The sequence below is a fragment of the Zonotrichia leucophrys genome, chromosome 2 (assembly GCF_028769735.1).
Source record: "Zonotrichia leucophrys gambelii isolate GWCS_2022_RI chromosome 2, RI_Zleu_2.0, whole genome shotgun sequence".
Classification (NCBI taxonomy): Eukaryota; Metazoa; Chordata; class Aves; order Passeriformes; family Passerellidae; genus Zonotrichia; species Zonotrichia leucophrys.
This window is the reverse complement of record NC_088171.1, coordinates 70,606,801-70,627,413: the sequence shown is the minus strand read 5'-3', so window position 1 is coordinate 70,627,413 and position 20,613 is coordinate 70,606,801. Positions and strand designations below refer to the sequence as shown.

Here is a 20,613-nt window from a genome sequence, read left to right as displayed (position 1 = left end):
CTCTCTCAATAGAATGACCATCCTGCCACTGGCTTTACTTGGGATTACATTACTTTGGCAAGGTCAGATAGCCACTGTTCTTGAGGAACTTCCCTCTGTACCACTGCACAGATGTTGTAGTGAGATGTTGCATGTCTACCAGACCTTCAGCAGTTGGCCCAGCATCCACCTTTCCCTTCATGACTGATGGGAATGCTGGTTTAGAGTGCTTTTGGCACTGAGAGTGCCTCAACCCTGAGAAGAAGGTTACACCAAAAGCTTAAATAATCCAGTTTTAAATCAGCTTTAAGGTAATAAATAAAGCTGACTTGCTGCAGATAGAATACCAGCTTAACCTAGGCCTGTTCAATGTTTCAAGGTGCAATGAGTCGTGACAAAAGGCAGTGTTTGAAGATGACTCCTTGAAGGCAACAGTGGGAGTGTCTCAAAATCATGCTCTATATATCACCAAGAGCTCAGGGAGCTGTTTAGCTGCAGCTGGCAAGCTGGATTATTACATGCCTCTTTAAAGTTTGTGGGGTAAGTATTTCTCCAAGAAAATGTAATTTCTAATTTGTATTCTTTAAGATGGAAAAAAATTATATTATGTTTAAGAACCTTAAGGTAAGTATAAGACAGGTATGTAAAAAGACAGCATATAGAGTAATTTTGCCTTGCCTTCTCATTATATCTTATACTATTTGACTGTCAAATACATTTCAGTGTATAAAATATGTGGCTTGTGCACCACAACATTGAGTAGAAATAGTTCTTTTTCATTTAAAACCTGTTGTCACATAAAAACTTTCCTTTTATAATTCTAATAATTGGCAAGAAAGGTATTTATCTTTTCTCAATCTCACTCCTTGACAAAACCCATATATTTTATATACATATTTATATATGTGTAGATATATACATATATATATGCATGATTATGCTAAAAAGGATTAGCAGTGATTAAATGTCTGAAACAGGACCACAGGAAAACCCTAAATTTATTTCCCAGCATCCAAGCAACTGTCTTACAGCTCGTATTATTGCTATAAACTGCAGAAAAGCAATCTCCAAATTTGTGGCTGGCTGTACTAAGCAACGGTGAGAAGTACACAAAAAGTGTAATGTGTGACTACATTTGATTTAAAGATTGAGAGCAGCCATAGAAGAAATAAAATACTATGTTTGCATTGCCTCAAACATCATTCAGAGCCCTCTGGATGGCCAAATAGAAACTCATTAATGTTATATTTATCATATAGAAGGCTGGATGAAACTTTCTATTTCCTAAAAGGCAAGTAAGTACAAGGTACTATCTTGCTGAGAGGATCTTGTTGAAAGAAAACAAACACGTGTTTGTATGTGAATGGATCAGGAGTTACAAAATTTCTAATGATCACAGAATTTGTAGGCTTCACATCATTTACTGGTTCAGTATCACAAAACCAGCAATGAAGTGGCAGTTTCTGGGCTATTGGCAATGCTCTTTAAAACAAGCGCTACGTATTGTGACCATAAAGTGATATTTCTGTTTGCTTTAGGAAAAGCTGATTTCACAATGGGCTCCATCAGTGCAGCAAATGCAGAATTTTGTTTTGATGTATTCAAAGAGGTGAAACTTCACCACCCCAATGACAACATCTTTTATTGCCCCTTGAGCATGATTGCAGCCTTGGCCATGGTCTACCTGGGAGCAAGAAATAACACTGAGTATCAGATGGAGAAGGTAAAGTACATAAATGGGTACAAACTCTCTTTGATCCCATTCAAAGAGGCAGCAGAGTATCCATTTATACCTCCCAAACCTGCCTAGCAAAAAAATGACTTTCCAAACTCTGGAGCTTTTCAGTTATTGCATTTCCCCAAGGAAGGCCAAGAACAACCTTTGGTTTTCATTAAGAAAGCAGTTTTGGAGGATGGTTAAGGCAGGTTTCTTGCTTCAGCTTATACTATCTCAGAGACCTGATTCCTTCCAGGTGGAAAGGACAACTTGAAACATATAAAAGATGAAACATTTGGAAAACAAGATTTATCGTTATAAATACAGTGCTGTAAGGCCGTATCTGATTTATGGACAATGCCATTAACTGGAAAAGACAGAATCTAAGCTGAAGATCACAATCACAAATTTTCAGTTCGGTGCCTGCTTTAAAGCTCACATGAAATTTCTCAGCTCATCCTTGTGCTAATCAGACTCGGTTAGTGAAAACCTACTTGTCACTAATATCAGTTGACTTCACATGCCTAATTTTTACTTTCCATTGCAGGTTCTTCACTTTGACAAAATTGCAGGACTTGGAAGTATCCAGACCAAGGTACAGAAGCCTAAGGTACATTGATTTCTCTTTCACATCCTTTTCCTGAGAATAGACTGTTCTGATTGTGATTTCAGTGGTTTCAACACCTTGCCAAACCTTTGCTAATTCTCTTAATTTAAGAGATGTAAGTTAAAAAAAAATACAACAAACCACCGAAGAACAACAGCAACAAAACAAACGCCAAGCAAACAACCACCAACAAAAACAAACAAACAAAAACCACCCAAAATGAACAAAAACAACCTCCAAAACACCACTAGAAAAAGAAGACAGGCTGCACATACTGCAAGTGACAGGACAGGATAGGGTGTTTGGGCACCAGGATACACTTTGGTGAAAATGAACTTCACACCTGCAAGTGCTGCTGGGCTGCAGCCCTTGAAAGGGTCTCAGAACCTGGAGCCAGGGTACAGCAGGCAGGCTTCAAAGAGGGACAGCAGAAAAGAGCCCAGAATCCCCAAAGGATGGAAAGTAACCACACTCTTACAAAGCTACAGGGGCTTTTCCAGCCTCCAATTCCCACTGCTACCCCAAGAGAACCAGAGGGGTCCCAGTACCTTGATACCTGTATGCTTCTGTCCATGTTAATCTGCTGCCTCTGTAAAGATAACAAAAGCCATGGAGCATGGTGTGTCCCCATTTACTTGGGATCCGAAACACAAGCTGGGACTTAAAAAAAGATGTGACCTTTTTTTTTTTTTTAACCAAAGGCAGTATCTAAAGCTTGGGCATTTAGGGACTCAGTAAGCATTTAGAAAGGAGCTGTTCAGCACAATTATTCTGAAAAAATACAGTCCTACCTACTGTTTATCATTGTGCAGTTTTCTTACATGATTTTAGCCTGTGTCACCATTCCTGGAACTAGAGACAGGTGATTCATTTTTTCACTGTATGAAAAAACACTTCCTGACTCCCTTGCCATCTAGCTGTCTTCTTCTATCTGCAGCTTCTGCAAAAAAATGCCATGAAAATGCAAGGAGTGCCTGGGATTTAGAGGCTTTGCACCTATGAAAAGTCACCAATTTCAATAATTAACTTCTAGAATGAGTGGCATAATAGGCTGTGAATTAATTATATATCATTAGCTGCTTATACTAAAAATCCCTCCCATGGAACTCTTAGACTCTATTACACGTTCATTTGCAAATGTTCAAACACTCTGTGTTTTCCCATATTATTTGTACCTTATAAATAATCCTCTTTCTCATAAAATAACCTAACAGCTGTACTTCTCTGTCTTCTTACCAACAACTTAGTGTGGCAAGTCTGCGAATATCCACCTACTGTTTAAAGAAATTCTCTCTGATATCACTGCACCAGAAGCCAATTATTCACTGCACATTGCCAACAGACTCTATGCTGAAAAGACAAGTCAGATCCTACCGGTAAGTGATCTCTTGCTAAACCCTGTAAAATTCTGTAATCCGGGTGGACTGGCCAGAGTAGGTGACCAGTTTATCCAATAGTCCCTACTGGTGTGGATTTACATGGCTTTTCCCTTTGCCATGGCCCTGGCAACAGTCTAAAATGGAAAACAATTTGCGGCAAAAATATGGCCCTACTAAAAAAATGAATGGAGTAATAAACAAAATTATTGATAATGTAACACCTCACTTCCCACTTACTCCCACAAAGCATTTCATTTTAACTGGTTGTTGGAGTTTTTCTCAGAAAATAATTTAACTTTGGCATATTTCTTCACTTGAAAACTCACCTCAAAACCAAATTTTGAAAGTGTCAAAATCTTTCTTTCACATTTCCACAGCAAAGGATACAAATATTCTAAATAAAAGGGATTTCTTATCTTTAAAAATAAGGAAAATGCTTTGAAAAAAGGAAGCAAACTTAAAGATGACAAAACAGTCTATAATGAACCTAAAAACAGGGGGTTTGGATCAGGCTTTCTTCCAGAAATTCTTAAATAATTTTAATATATGCTCTTAACTGGTTACATAGTCAAGATGTCAGATCTGAAATTGTCATAAAATTGTCATTGCCACAAAATAATTTTTCTGGTCCAGTTTTAGCAAATTCTTTCAGGAAGTAAACAATGAGAACACCTTAACCATGACATCCCTATAAAAATTTTATTACCCATATTTTATTTCACTTTTATATTGTTTCTAAAAAATTACTAGTTCACTGGCTACAATTAATGGGTGTCTTTACAGATTTACTTAAAATGTGTGAAAAAGCTGTACAGATCTGGTCTAGAAATGGTCAACTTCAAAACAGCATCAAATCAAACTAGACAGCGCATTAATTCCTGGGTGAAAAATCAGACAAATGGTAAGTCTGACAAGACTATGAAATATACTTCTCTCTGACAACTGTATTTTAGCAATTTCTGAAAGGACTAAACATTAGAGGAGAAATTTCCTCTTCCTGTCCCCATTACTGGCTATTTTCTGTGGAAAGGGATGACTCTATTGCACCTGTGTGGCAGTGACAGTGTGTTTTAAATACATCTGGCAAAGGCAGAGGTGCCATGATATGCAGACTTTATATGCACATTTTATATGCATTCTTTTTGTATCTGGAGAGATTAACTCATGCAAGGTTACTCCCAGCTTCTCTAGAATATTGGCATATTTTTACAAGGATGTGCTGGATAGGTAAGTGGGCTTCCAGAGGAGAAAGTAATACATACTAAACTGATGATGGGAAATAAATTATCCAGAAGCTTGTGTGCATTTATTGTGTTGAGGTGGGAGGAAAAACTTAGAGTGAATTGTGAGAAACAAACATACTGAGAAAATCTGTGTTGGTTCTTCCCTCTCCCTTTCCTTCTTTTCTATATAAATATTTATTTTTTTCCGAGTGCTGGTTAGAAATGTTCCTGGGAATCTATAGCACTCTTGAACCTACCTGTCTTCTTGCAGAAATGTCTGCCTAGTTGCCAGTCTTTCAGTGTATTATTAAATCATCCTCATGAAACTTAATTCAATGTGCAGAGTTTTGGAAAAGTCAAGTGAAGGAGCAGTATATTGATTGACTTCTAAAACTATTGCTATGAAAATTACTACTCTGTGCCCTACTTTTTTTCTTAAAGGACAGATCCGGGATTTCCTTGAACCAAGCTCTGTTAATCCTCAGACTGTGCTGGTCCTTGTGAATGCCATTTTCTTCAAAGGGAAATGGAAGACCCCGTTTCAAGAAGAACACACTGAGGAAGTGCCCTTCAATGTGACAGAGGTGGGGGGCACAGACACACTTTCTGGCCAGATGTGTATTTGTTATATTTAGAGTTCTGTTCTCATGGGCTGGGTGATTTACCCGGGGCCTCGCTGTCAGATTTATGACACCTGTGTCTGACAGAACAAACCAGCAAATGAGGCAAAAATGGAGACACAGCTCTTTTCTAAAGGCAGCATGGTTGAAGATTCAGTTCTGTCCTTTCAAAGGCCTTGTACATTTGTCTGACCAAAGAAAAAGATTGCTCCCACATCACTTCATCTCACATTTTTGTTTTTGCAGCAAGAGAGCAGACCCGTGCAAATGATGTATCAGAACAGCACCTTCAGAGTGGGAAGAGTGGCTGAAGATAAAATCAAGGTCCTGGAGCTTCCGTACACCAGTGGAGAGCTGAGCCTGTTGGTGCTGCTGCCTGATGACATCTCTGGCCTGGCACAGGTATGGCCCTGGCAGGGTGAGCAGAAGGGCTATGACTTCAGTGGGGCTTGGCTGCTGTCAGACCTTTTGCTGCTCATTGACATCCCAGCTACCCACCCCATGGCTGTGCTGGGCAGGCAGGGGAGCACAAAATCTGCCATGTGCTGAGGCAGAGCCTCTTAGGAGAGTCCTGAGCTCGGTTTTATAAAATGATGGTAAAGCAGTGTAGTGCTGCTGCAGCCCTGCAGAAGAAGATGTATATATAGGCAGTGCTATAAAGTTACCCATTTGTATTCAAGAAAGGAGAAAAATCAATGCAGTCTAAAATATATGAACAATTATTAATATTTCAGTAATATTTTTAAATTATGAAATAGAGTTATTACAGATGTGGAAGAGTTTGCATTTGTTAGGTGCTACCAACCGTAGGTAAAGTTTCACGGTCCTGTTTTTGCAGTCTTTCACAAGCTGACTAATTTGCTAGGCTGTGAAACTGTTGGGTTGTGCCTCATGAGACACAAGATTACTTGGACAAAGGGGGATGTGTTAGGTTGGTAAAAATCTGAATAAAAGGAGAGTGACACAGGCAGTACTGGAGAGGCAATTAATAAAATAGCAGAAGGATGCTAATAGGATGAGCTTCAGGAACCATTCTGGTTGGGGTTTTACTTTTATGATAGCCTTGACAGAAATGAATGGTAGGAAGAAGTTGGATTTGCATCTCACGTGTTTCATTCCCTGCCTCTCTTTGCAGCTTGAGAACAAAATCAGCTTTGAAAAACTTACTGAGTGGACCAGTTCTGAGGTGATGGAAAAGAAGAGAGTAAAAGTGTACCTTCCACGCATGAAGATTGAGGAGAAATATAACCTCACATCTGTCCTGATATCCTTGGGTATGACTGACCTGTTCAGTCCAGCTGCCAACCTCTCTGGCATCTCTGCAGCAGAGAGCCTGAGGGTGTCTGAGGCCGTCCACGAGGCATACCTGGAAGTCAATGAAGAGGGCACTGAGGAGGGCACTGGCTCAGCAGATGACACAGAAGACATTCTATATTCCTCTGATTTTGAAGAGTTTAGGGCTGACCACCCATTCCTTTTCTTGATCAAACACAATCCAAGCAACCTGATCCTCTTCTTTGGTAGATATTGTTATCCCTAAAAAGAAAAGGGCTGGAAATAATGCCTGCCTACCCCTAAGAAACAGACCCTCTTTACTCTAGTATTGTAGTATAATCTTATCTCTTCAATATTTTCTGCAAGTGGAAAGGCTACTCTACGTTGTGCCCTTTCCTGAAGCTTCCATAGCAAAGACACACCTGTAGGTGAGGAAGCAGCAGTGTGTTTGCTCCTTTCCCTTCTCAGACTGGTTTCATTGTGGATTGAGCCAAGCAAAGAGTAAGTCCTCAGAGAATAGAGCCCCTCAAAAACCAGGAAGTGGCCACATGATTTCACTTGAGGTAGGAATTGCAGATAGGGCTTCAAGTCATTGGTATTCCATTATGTAGAAAGCCATGGGCTATGCTCATCCCATTCCCTGGAACTATCCTGCTAACAAACCCATGCAGTTCCCAAAACACTGGCTTTGAAATCTCCAGTCTGGAGAACATGTTTGTGGACAAGATTCTGCAATGCAGGGTATTAATTTGTGCCTGTGTAATTTTTTTTTTTTTACTTATCTGTTGGGAAATGGTGCACATATCCACTATGACCAGAGCTGTCCTCTCATCATGAGTACCTCATGTAATACTGAATTTCTTCCGGAGGCTTTTCAAAGTCATGGAGAGTTTCCCTTCCACTTCAGAATGTTCAAGGAGATCTAACTTTGTCTATGTGCAGTTATGTCTTGTCACAGAGTATAGCTTCAAAGCCTGAAACATGGATACCTGGATGATCCAGGACTCAACTGCCAAGCAAAAGAATTATCTGAATTCTTGTTTAAAACATTGGAAGTCACTTCAAATTTGAGAACATTTTGATTTTTGTGAAGAATCCTGAAAGCGATGTTAAAGAATCTGATTTCTCCATGGGAGTTTTGTGAAAAAACACAGCTTTTAAAGTAATTCCTGTCTCTGTTGGTCTTGCTTAGCAAATAAACTTCAATTTGTTCCTGGAAAGTTCTCAGTTGTTCAGAACTCAAGAGCATTATTATTCCATGAATGTCGGTAGGCTTCTTTGTTCCTATGGTAGTTCAAGACTTCTTCTCTTGTTTTCAAGAAATACATGAGAATCCTAATTTTCTCTGTCTTTTTTTCTGATGTGTCCACTAGCATCTCCAAGTATGGTTCCATTGACACAATATTATGACCTGTTTTCATTCTAATCATATATTACTGATTTTGATGCACATAAATGATTTTTTCTTTCCTAACACAATAAAAGAAACTCACAAATTCTGATCATGAAATTATCTGAATTTTCTTAATTTTCTGGGTGACTAACCCTTAAAATATTATTACATTGGTAACTGTTGTGAGCAAAATGGGATATAGTACAAAATCCTCCCGTTTTTAGAATTAATAAAGTTATGTAGATATGAAGTTTCCTACCCATTTATGAAATAAATGAATGCACATATCTATAGTTTGATTCCTCTCTGTAATACTGATTATCAAGAAATAGCCCAGTGAAATATTAACTTGTTCTTATGTATTCTTTGATATAATTCCAATGGGTATTAAAGATGCACTATTAGTTGGATAAGTATTTCAAGGAAAAACTGTTCTGGAAACTCAGCCATTTGAGATGATGAAATAATCTGAAAAATCATATAACTCAAAGAGCAAAAGAAAGAATAAGTAGATGGACAACTCTCAGGCAAAGCATTTTCTCCTTGAGAGTTTTGAGAGGAGGTACTCTGTCGTTAATATCAGTTATTCCAATAATAAGGGACAGGGAAACCCTGAATGTACATATAGACGGGGCAATAGGTTTCTGGAGGCAAGTCCCATGGAAAGGGACCTGTGGGATCCTGGTCTCTGGGATCCCTAGAGGTCCTGGTCAGTGGCAAGCTGAACATGAGCCAGCAGTGCCCTGGCAGCCAGCAGTGCCAAGTGTGTCCTGGGGGGCATCAGGCACAGCATGGCCAGGCAGGCAAGGGAGGGGATTGTCCTGCTCTGCTCTGGGCTGGGGCAGCCTCACCTCCAGTGCTGGGGGCAGCTCTGGGAACTGCAGTATAAAAAAGACAATAAATTATTGGGGAGCATCCAAAGGAGGGCCATGAGGATTGTAAAGGGCCTTGAGGGGAAGAAATAGAAGGAGCAGCTGGGATCTTGGTTTGTTCAGCCTGGAGAAGAAGAGATTGAGGGAGAGATCTCATTGCAGTCTGCAGCTTCCTTAGGTGGACAAGCAGAGGACCAGGAACTTATCCCCTCTCTGGTGACTCCTAACAGGTCCTGAGGGTCAGGAATCTGTGTCAGGGTAGGCTTAGCTTAGATACTAGGAAAAGACTTTTCACCCAGAGGGTGTTTGGGCACTGGAACAGGCTCCCCAGGGAAGTGGTCATAGTACAAGCCTGATAAAATTCAAGTGTTTGGACAATGATATTTGCTACATGCTGTGATTCTTGGGGCTGCTGTATGCAGGGCCAGAAGTTGGACTTCATGATCCTGATCCTTCCAACTCAGGACATTCTATGACTCTACTATTCTATTTCCACATTAACATACAGTGTGGCATGATAAAAGCAGATCTGGAGAGGAAAGAAGGTGTGCTGCCTGTCTGACATCCATGTTATTTGAATATCATCAGGATGTTTGTGATCTAGACTCAGGTTTTCTCCAGTGGTAAAGACAGATATTTAACCAAGTAAATTTAATTCTTTTTCTTAAGAAATTAAAGCAGTGGTCTAAACTGTTCCAAGATATGCAAAATTTCAACATCTCAAGGCTTGCCATAAGCAGTTTAATCACTTTCTGCATCTCCTGTAGCCAGAAGCACTTGATCCAGTCTGTTAAATTTATAAGCCTGTACACTTAAACAATAGGAAGACTTCAAGAGGGTTACATTTGAAAACTTTCCTTCCTATGGTAATTAAACTGGAAAGTGCTCAAAGTACAAAGACATGCCTCAGTGACCAATGTTGTTTCCTGAACACCAATAATGGTCAGAATGAAGGAATGGGAGAAAAGCAAAGAGGCCATGACTCAGACACAAATACAAAGCTCCTCCTTTTCAAAAAGAAAAGACAAGAGGCAGTAAAAAGTGCAAATTCAGAAATACTGTACTAAACCTGTAACTTGCTTTAATATTTGCTTTTAACAATACTAAAATGCTTCCAAAATTTTAATGAAAAAAGGCAAAAATAAATAAACCTAGAAACCATCGTTGTTGTGACTGGCATTTCTGTCACAGCCTTCCAAATGGGTTTTCTGAAGAACTGAGACCCTTTTTGTCATACAGACTGCTGTGCAGTACCAGATATAAGACTTAGCAGGTAACAAGACAAAATCTGAAACTTTCTGCATCTAGTGGTATAAATTGCACTCCTCCAGAAAGCACAAAGAGACATCCAAGGATCTGCCACTGTGAGGCAACATTTCTCTCCATGCAGCATGGAAACAATACCTGTCTGTGAAATGTGCCGTACGCTCCCATTTCAAGTGCCTCACCCACACTGCTGTACTTTCTTTGCACATTAATGTGCAATGATCCTGCTCTCTCCATCTCCCTTGAGATCTTCCTCTAGATATAATATGGAAGCAGAGAACAGCTGAGACTGGAAGTGAGCTCTGCTGATTCTTTATTCCAAGCTCCACCTTTCCATCAGGGTCACCAGGTTACTTGGGATCATGTCCTTCTGAGTTTTGAATATTTCCAAGGATGGAGACTCCACAGACTCTTTGGGCAACCTGTATTTACTCCCCTATCCAAATGAAAATGCATTTTCTTATGTTTAAATGTAATTTCTGCTATTTCAGGTCGTGTCTTCTGTCTCTTGTCTGTTCACAGGAGAAAGTCTAGCTGCATCTTCTTTTTACCCTCCCATCAAGAAGGTTATGCACATGGATAAAACCCCCTGCACTTTCTCCTCTCCAGGGAAACAACTCCCATGTCTCCAAGCCTCTCCTCTCATGACAGATACTTTAAGCACTTAATCATCTTCTCTGGTCCCCAGGACATACCCATCTCTTTTGGAATGGAAAGCCCAGAGCCAGACAGTGCATTCCATCTGTGGTCCCACCAGTAGAGGGGCAGGAAAGCCTCCCTTTACCTGCTGGCAGCGCTTTTTCAAAGGCATTCCCTTGTGCTGTTGACTTTACTTGCCACAAGGACACATTGCTGTCCCACAGTGTCAGCTCAGTGTCTGCCAGGCCTCCCAGTTCTTTTTTGCAAAGCCAATATGATGGCATGGACCCTTGTGTAAAGACATTTCTCCTTTTCTGCAGAGTCTTTTCCTGCAGGAGGCACGTCAGGTGTATTGCCAAGAATCTCAGTAGGCTTCTACTCAGAGGAGAGGAAGGCTTTGTGGAAGGATGTCTGTGTTAAAACAAACCAAGACATTAGTTTATCCTATTTTGTGCAAAAGGAAAATGCTATTTTTCCTGGGAGTATGTGCCGAGATAAAGGACATGCTGGGCAGACTGTGAGTGATGGGAGGTAACATAGCAGGCATGGTGACATGGGCAGTGTTAGCCACAGGCTGCCACAAACAGGCTTCTCTGTGGGGAGGGATGCTGGTAACTAAGCTCCCACGTGGCACAGCCAATGCCAAATGTCGTGCCAATGCCAGCTGCCATCTTTCCTGCCCTGTGTGTGTGCTGGCTGTACGGCCCTTGTTACCCTGCTGCCTCCTTAGCAGCCAGTGAGTAAGGCCATTCCCAGTGTCACCCTGGCTGCTGCACTTGAGGGATGAATAAGGGACTTCATGTGTGCTGTGGTGACTGATGAAGGGACAGCTGTGTGTGCTGGTCCAGAACCTGTGCAGCTGCAGACCCTGGATGCTGTATGCACTGCTAGGCAGATACAGTAAGAGTGAGCAACTTGTGACCAAATCCATCAGGGCCCTTCTGAAGATGCCTTCACTGGAGAAATTCACTTTGCCCGCACTGAGGTATGCACAGCCCTGTCACAGCCTGTCGGTGACCAAGGCAGCACTGCAAGCAAAGATGCCCAACACTTCAGGATGGCACAAGGGCTGTCAATGAAAAATAGCAGGTGGGCTAAGAGCTCCTGTCTGAAGGAGCTGACCAGACACCTGAAGTTTCTCCAGACTGAGGGAAGAACATGGTCCTACAGGACAAGTGAGAGAGAAACCATCATTGATTAGCTACAGCACCAAGGTCTGCAGTAGCACCTAACTGAACAATCACTGGCATTCACTCTGAGCAAGACAAACACGAAACAATCCAAATGCTCCTTCCGACTGACAAAAGAACAGCAGCATGGATGAGAACTAAGTCTTGAGCTCTGCGTGGGAAGTTGTGATTGGATGAGAGGCTTTGGTCTGTGAGCTGACCTGGACTTCATATCCTTTTGTAAAGGTCCAAATGTCCAAGAGTCTGTTGGTTTAGGGACAGCACCACAATGAAATGCCTGGCAGTGGAAAGGGCAACTGAGCCTTAGCTGACCTCTTTCTTGGGACAAGCATTGTCAAACAAGGATGTGTGGATAAACACATCCTTTTGTGTTTGCGTTGCACTACACAGCTGTGCTGGAGAGGGCAATACATTATCATCTTTCCTAAGAAGCAGGAAGGTCTGCTTAACCTCACTGGACTCCATGACAGATCTAAAGTTGCCCAGTTCACTAGGCACTACCTCTCATATTCTTACAATTCTATGCTGATAGCTGATCATAATCATGATTTTTACTTACTTGTGAAATTATTTAGTTGTCTCTGCAATTTTCTTTCTGCATTAATCATTCACTTGACCAATAAAAAATAGAAATGCTAACAGTAACCTGGGTGGTGCATTAGCACACTTCTCAAGTAGTGGACTGTCCCTTCTCTATTTTAAAGCAAAATAATTATTTCATTCGTGAATATATTCAACTCAGAAATATTTTGCTAACAACATCAATGCTGTGAGTTGTCTGCTACAAAACACCTGTACCAACTCATGGAACACCTTTGTAGCTATCAAGTTACAGGCTGTCTATGATGATACAAATATGATTCAGGGAGATGGTGCAAAAGGGCCAAGGTGGCTCACATATGGTGAGTTGAAGCACACCACAAGATAATTCGATTGCCAAGGAAGAAGACTCAAGGCATATTCAAACATTACAAGTGGCAGGGACAAAAATATACTGGCTAGTCCTTTGCCTTCTGAGCTGTCAAGTACATTGCAATGGACCATGGCCACAAGTGTAGAAGGCAGTTTGAACAGAAACAAGACAGTTTTAAGATGGAAAGGCAGAAGGGGCAGCAGCTGCAGGAATAGCTTGCAGTCTAGGGAGCATCTCCCAGCTGTGTGGTTAAAGGTTCACCCTACACAAGCACATGCACTCATTTGACCTGCTGTCCTCCAGCAAGGTGGGACCCTTGTCAGCTAAATGGGACTGACAACAGTGATGATCAGTTTACACACCGCCCCTGTAAGAGAATATCTCATTCTCTTTGCAAGAGACCTGCAGTGATGAGACACCCAAGCAGACCAAAGTCTAAAGATCTTTCCTCAAAAGCCCTGTTCCTGCAATAACAAGGGTTGTAGTAGACTGGCCTGGACTGCACACTGTACCATCTAAAGTATCAGTGTGATGTAAAATGCACCAGTCCAGACCAAGCTCTTCATGGCTCCTATTGCATGAGCAACTTCAGCTGAAAAGGGACTATGAAGAACTGTGCTAGAAAGAAAGGTGGACATGATCCAGAGGCTTTCCTCTTTCACAGAAATGAAAAGGGTTAAAAAGTCCACCTCTACTCTCCTGAGGCATAATTTGTTCTAGACAATTTCAGAACCATTTTGTGTATTGACTTTGGATTTCTGTTTTAAAATTATGTGGCATTTGAGAGGTCAAAGCATTTTCTTTTATTGTACGTCCATTCTTTTATTTCAAAGGAATTATGCAACTGGTTCTGCTTGCTATTGTATATTATGACTGTCTTGCAGACCATGAATGTTTCTTCAGCTGGTTTGCTCAGCTGATGTGCCATGAAGAATGTAAGAATGGTCTTGTAAGAATAGTCTCTGTATGTAAAAAGGCACATTTTGAACCTAGCATCTGGTGCTGTGACCTGTGGAAAAGAACAGCACACCTTAAACTACCCTTCAAAATTATAGCGGCGACTTCAAATCCTTTTCTGGTAGCATCTGACGAGGATCTAAATATCCTGATGCCTGAATTAAAAGTTACAGAAATCTTGTCTTTCTTATTTTGTTAAATTCTCTTTCCCTAACACATTTTTCATTAGTTCTGTAGTTCTTCCCTGTATAGATGCACTGAAATTAATTTGTATTCTCAAAATACTCTCACTGAGGGTTTTGTTCCACTGATGTGCTGCCCAGACTGTGACTGTGTCTGAGTTCCTTGAACTAGATTGCTCTGGAATGAAAAACTGTTCTCTGGGAAACACTATGTCTATGGTCTTTTACAACGCAGCAAGGGACACCAGACAAATATATAACTTCTTGCAGAAAAATGTACTTCAGTTTTACTAAATTTGGCAATAAACATTGAAAGGAAATGCTCTTTCCTTGCTCCTCAGTGGCAATTTTTCTCCATTCTTTAGGAAGAGCTATGGATTCTGATAGGAAGGAAGACTGGTGATACTGGTAGTCCAGCCAACATTGGGAGAAAAGTTGCAATAAATACATCCCTGCATATGCTGATCTTAGCAAAATTTGTAAGTTCACAAAATGATGACTCTGAAATGGATCTGGCCTATCACTATTCAAGACAGAGGAATATTAAGGAAAATAAAATTAAATTCCTTACATTCAACAAGACTGAATTCTTCACCATTCTTTTTTGTTTTATTTTCACAAGCTATGTTACACTATTTGCTGCCATAGCCAAATCAACCTACTATTCAAGTTCCAATGAATAGCTTTTATCATTATTTTTGCTTCAGTCATTTTACGTTCTCCTGTCTTTTCTTCAAGGTTTCATGTGCTTTGATGAATAAACCTTCCTTTTTGGAAACTTTAAATTAAAATCCCTTTTTCAGGCTCTTTTTTTTGTTTGTTTCAAAGAATGGACTTATTCCAAGTAAAAGTGCATGTCTGACATTGAGCTCCATCCATCACTTTATTGGGTAAACACAGAACAGGCAGCATGGGGCGTGTCACAAAATAACACAAGATATATTCCAAGGGGTTTGTCAAGTCTGCTCCAAGTACAGCTGAGAAGCTGTGCTCTACCTTTCCCTGGTGCGTCTGATAAGGTAAGCATTTCTTTCAATTATGGTTTAAGTTCTAATATGCAAGATAATAACAATTGTCTTTTACAATACTAATAATTGTATTGATGTAACCTCATGTTTGTGGCTTTCAGTATCAGTTGAAGAAACTAATTATCACAGGATGCCTTCTGCAGAAATCTTACCTGCCTTCAGATGTATCGTCTGTATTATTTTGCTGTTTCAGTCTGCCATGCATAAAGTCAAAGTATTTGTATTTATGAACTGTAGCTTTGTTTACTAGTTCTTCCACATTGAAAAGCTGCTGATAAGCTACAACAGACTTTCTTCCTTCTTCCTCGATTGCTTTAACTTTTCATTTAGTATTAAAAGACAGAATTGAATTTGTTTAAATTCTATGTGTTATGTAAGATATTCTCTGAATGAAACCAAGGAGTGCAGAATGTTCAAATGATCCCATCATTCTACAGTTCTGTGTTATCTTTAACAGTTACATTTTCAAAGGTAAATGACAACAAAAAAAACCCCCAAGAATTTGCTTCATGAATCTGTTTCTTCTCCAGGAACAAAAACAGAGCTTAAAGCCTAAAATATAACAGTAAGTAGAATAGGTAAATAGTAAAAAAATCTACCTTATATCGCCTATACAATCAGTTCAATCAGTTAGAGAGAGAATGAGCATGCATTCTATCAGGGGAACAGTTAGATGCATTGTTGTTCAAATTATCTCACACTAGGAGATGACTGTCACATTAATATGATGATTTGATAGGGACTGTGATACATATGGCAGAGTACCCTGGGTTGTGTTCTCTAGCAGCCGTACACTGTGTTTTCTAGTCTGTGTTTTCTTCTTTCACCAGCCTATGCACAGCCGGCAGATGTCCAGCACTGTGATTGCTCGTTAATCCAAAACCATATCTGCCTTTTAAATCCACACCACTGGATTCTGTTTGCTGAAAAAACTCTGTGCACCAAGTTTGGGGTTCAACTGAATTTTTTGCATTACAATTGACCTGTTTCACCACAGTAAGTCAGACTCTTTCTGTTTCCTTCAGACAACAGGGATTTCACAATGGGCTCCATCAGTGCAGCAAATGCAGAATTTTGTTTTGACGTATTCAAAGAGGTGAAATTGCACCGCAGCAATGACAACGTGCTCTTTTCCTCCCTGAGCATGCTTTCAACCCTGGCTCTGGTGTATATGGGAGCAAGGGGTAAAACTCAATCCCAGATGCAGAAGGTAAGTTATTTACACAGGTGTAAAGTCACCTCTACTTGTGCTACTTGTTCCTTCTAAGTAACATCACTGAAAAATATCCACTGGTGAGGTTGTCACCTGTTTCAATGCACAAGAACTAAGCCAAAGTCACAAAACAGAGAACTGAATCAAGAGTTACATATAGAAAATACTAATAGAAAGGTATATTTTCAGTATAACAGGCAGTTGACTTAAACGCTAAAGCAAAAAATATCTCAGGGACAATAGCAAAATAGATTACCAGTCAGCAATTTTATGTTTTTTAAATTCTGACAAGTTCCAAATAATGCAATCAGATTTGCTTTTTTAATATATATAAAAGATAAGTCCCAGAAAGACAGGAAGACAGACTATTTTTAGCAACACATAATATGTAACTCAATTGATTTCTAGATACTCACTAGAAAAAAAAATAATCTAAGCAAAGAGTAGTATTGACAGTTTCCAAGAAGACCACAGAGGGCATAGACCAGTTGCAAGCTAACCTGTGAATTTTTAGCTAATGTATTTTCTCATAATATTTTTTTTCCACATGTTGCTTGTTTTTTACACAAGCAACAAGTGTAACAATCTCAAATTTGCATTGTTTTTGGTCATGCTTCTCATTTCTACCCCTGGTATTTTCTCTTGCAGGTCCTTCACTTTGATAATGTTACAGGAGATAGAGACATTTCTGACTCCCAGGTAGAGAAATAATTTAATCTTTCTTTCTGTCTTATTTTCTCCTCAGAACAAAAGTAGAACTTTTCTGCCTCTCCTCCTGGCTGTTTCAGACCCTGACAAAAACTGTAGTAATGGCCTCAACCCAAGGGGGTCTGCGGAGGGAGGGAGGGAGGGAGGGAGGGAAGGAGGGTGTGATTCACCTGTTTTTAAACAAATATAGAAAGACAGCAGGTTGCTTATCTTGCCCATTCAGTGCACCACCACCACAGCACTGGCTGTCCCAAAGGTGACAATCTGTGGGGGAAGACTGCCCTGTAGCATCTCTCTTAACTGAAAGGGACCAGACTTTAGGATCTTATTTCCTTATGCAATCTATCTTCTTTTTTTATGTCATTACCTCAGTGTGGCACTGCTGAGTACATCCACAAAACGTTCAAGGATCTCCTCTCAGACATCAGGAGGCAAAATGCTACTTACTCACTCAGGATTGCTGACAGACTCTATATTGAAAAAACATACCCTATTCTTCAGGTGAGTTATACTGTGAACTGACCTCCATGAGATTTGATGTAAATGCCCTGTGACTCTGCCCTAGAGATACACCACCAACAGTAGCGCACTCTGTTGATGAAGAGGTGCTTGAGAGCCATGAAAGGAACAAGTACAAAATGAGTTTGCACTTTTCTGTGCCTCTTAGATGAAGGCAAAAGATATAATGGCATAAAATATGCCTATATTGCAAATCACAGGGAGTAATAAAGATTGCTGTTACTTTACTAGAAAAATGGCATGTGATGAAAAATGTAAATTTTAAGGGAAATTAAATAAAATTTATTACTTGAAATATTGGAAACTGAAATTGTCAGTTCTCCTAGTGAAAGGAAGCTTTGCTTTTGAAATCTAAGAATGTGAGAACACAATGTTCAAAACCCTAAAGAGTGAACACAAAGAGAAGGAGACAAACATTGGTCTGTCCTTAGAAATGTTTGTTAAAGTGTTTTGGTAAAACAAAGGAAATATATAAAATTTTTGACTTGGAACCCTGTCTCATCAAAAAGTACCAGACCTATATATGTGAAGCAGTCTTTCTTGTACAGCTTTAAGATTCAGTTAAGGAAGACAGATGTGACTGACTTGTTCAGTGTCTGATGCACAAACCCAGGAGTAAACATTCAATATTACTCAAACCATTCTGCTTTCTTTCACAATCTTGCTTTAGACATCTGTACAATTCCAAGTCCTCATCTGTCTGACAACTGTAACCATTTTGCTTATAGGAATACATAAAGTGTGCAAAGAAATTCTACAAAGCAGAGCTGGAAGATGTTGACTTCAAAACAGCTGCAGAGGAAGCAAGACAGCTCATCAATTCCTGGGTGGAGAAAGAGACAAATGGTAAGGACTTAAAAATTGGTAGCAGGCATTTTTGCTCACCTACCATAAACTACATCCTTGTCTTCCTCTCCTCATAACCTCTAGAAAAGGTGGGTCAAGCAACTGCAGGTTGTTTATTGCTATGAAAATTAAACTCCACAAAACAGGAGCCCCCACCCTCACCCCAACATCACAGAGGTTTGTGCAGAGGAGCTGGATCTTACCTCTCTCTGCCTTGTCTCTTTCTTAAAGGACGGATCCAAGACTTTCTCGTGTCAGACTCTGTTGATCTCAATACTGCGCTGGTCGTTGTGAATGTCATTTACTTCAAAGGGATATGGAAAAGTGCATTTAAAGAAGAATACACACGGGAAGAGCCTTTCAACGTGACTGAGGTAGGAGGGCATGGACACAGCTCTGACCAGGGCAGCTGTTGGCTCACACAGGCAGGAGTCTGGGGGCTACAAATGTCTGTCACAGGTTGGGTGATTTTTCCGAGTCCACCATTGTCAGTGAGTGGGCCTAAAGCCAAGTAGTGTTCACAAAATCTGTGTCTGACAAGGCTTCCAGGGCACACAAGCAAGCAAGAGAGGAAAATGGAGACACAGCTCTTTCCAAAGGCAGCATGGTTGAAGATTCAGTCCTGTCTTTCAAAGTCATCGTACATTTGTCTGACCAAAGAAAAAGATTGCTCCCACATCACTTCATCTCACATTTTTGTTTTTGCAGCAAGAGAGCAGACCTGTGCAAATGATGCGTCAGAACAGCACCTTCAGAGTGGGAAGAGTGGCTGAAGATAAAATCAAGGTCCTGGAGCTTCCGTACACCAGTGGAGAGCTGAGCCTGTTGGTGCTGCTGCCTGATGACATCTCTGGCCTGGCACAGGTATGGCCCTGGCAGGGTGAACAGAAGGGCTGTGGCATCAATGGAGCTTGGCTGCTGTCAGACCTTTTGCTGCTCATTGACATCCCAGCTACCCACCCTATGGCTGTGCTGGGCAGGCAGGGGAGAACAAAATCTGCCATGTGCTGAGGCAGAGCCTCTTAGGAGAGTCCTGAGCCCGGTTTTATAAAATGAAGGTAAAGCAGTGTAGTGCTGCTGCAGCCCTGCAGAAGAGGATGTTGCTATATGCATCAATCTCCATCAAGTATCAGAGGCAGGCAAGGTAGCAGGATTATTATTACTGTGAGTGGTTTCAAATGTTTACTAAACAAGAAAAGTTTGTCCTAGGAGAAATAAAAAATGAAAGCGATGAAGAAAGCATTCCAAGAAAGCATTCCATTTAACTTTTGTTTCAGACATTTAATTCCCTGCCTCTGTTTGCAGCTTGAGAACAAAATCAGCTATGATAAACTCCTGGAATGGACCAGTCCCAGGGTGATGGAAAAGAAGAAGGTGAAAGTGTACCTCCCACGCATGAAGATTGTAGAGAAATATAACCTCACATCTGTCCTGACATCCTTGGGTATGACTGACCTGTTCAGCCCGGCTGCCAACCTCTCTGGCATCTCTGCAGCAGAGAGCCTGAGGGTGTCTGAGGCCGTCCACGAGGCATACCTGGAAGTCAATGAAGAGGGCACTGAGGCAGGTGGCACAGAGGTTGTAACTGGAGACATCCAACATTCCTCTGAGTTTGAAGAGTTTAGGGCTGACCACCCATTCCTTTTCTTGGTCAAACACAATCCAAGTGACATGATACTCCTCTTTGGTAGATATTGTTCTCCCTAAGGAGAAAAAGGGCTGGAAATAATGCTTGCCTACCCCTAAGAAACAGACCCCTTTTACTCTAGTATTGTAGTATAATCTTATCTCTTCACTAAGTGGGAAGCCTTCAGTATCTAGGGAGATATTCCTAAAGAAGTGTGTGACTTTTCAGATCTTTGTGTGCTGATATTTCTGCTTACACAAGGTGTACTTAGGACTTATATTCAGGAATAAATAAGAACTTCAAGAAGTAGCTTAACATCATGATTGAATAATTTAGGATTCAGGACAACTGTTTTTATTCTTGCGAGAAATTCTGACATTGATATTGAGAGTCTGGTTTTTCTACAGGAAATAAACACAGCTATTAAAATAATCCTGTTCCTTTCTGTTGATCTCGCTGT

The 20,613-nt window shown here is 40.6% G+C and overlaps 2 protein-coding genes across 3 annotated transcripts; both read left to right on the top strand.

Moving 5' to 3' along the window:
• The first annotated feature begins 1,534 nt into the window (after positions 1-1,534).
• LOC135444163 (ovalbumin-like) lies at positions 1,535-7,065 on the top strand. The gene is made up of 7 exons (XM_064705410.1): positions 1,535-1,702; positions 2,244-2,291; positions 3,551-3,679; positions 4,466-4,583; positions 5,347-5,489; positions 5,772-5,927; positions 6,661-7,065. The coding sequence occupies exons 1-7, from the start codon at positions 1,535-1,537 to the stop codon at positions 7,063-7,065; spliced, it is 1,167 nt and encodes a 388-aa protein (XP_064561480.1).
• A 9,208-nt stretch (positions 7,066-16,273) lies between these two features.
• LOC135444162 (ovalbumin-related protein Y-like) lies at positions 16,274-20,233 on the top strand. Of its 2 annotated transcripts, none has more exons than XM_064705409.1 (7): positions 16,274-16,450; positions 17,102-17,160; positions 17,527-17,662; positions 18,409-18,526; positions 18,758-18,900; positions 19,235-19,390; positions 19,832-20,233. In XM_064705409.1, the coding sequence occupies exons 1-7, from the start codon at positions 16,283-16,285 to the stop codon at positions 20,231-20,233; spliced, it is 1,182 nt and encodes a 393-aa protein (XP_064561479.1). In that variant the 5' UTR covers positions 16,274-16,282. The 2 variants fall into 2 exon arrangements, with proteins under 2 accessions (XP_064561479.1, XP_064561478.1); XM_064705408.1 differs by having other exon boundaries at positions 16,283-16,450; positions 17,102-17,152; positions 17,534-17,662.
• Positions 20,234-20,613: the final 380 nt, after the last annotated feature.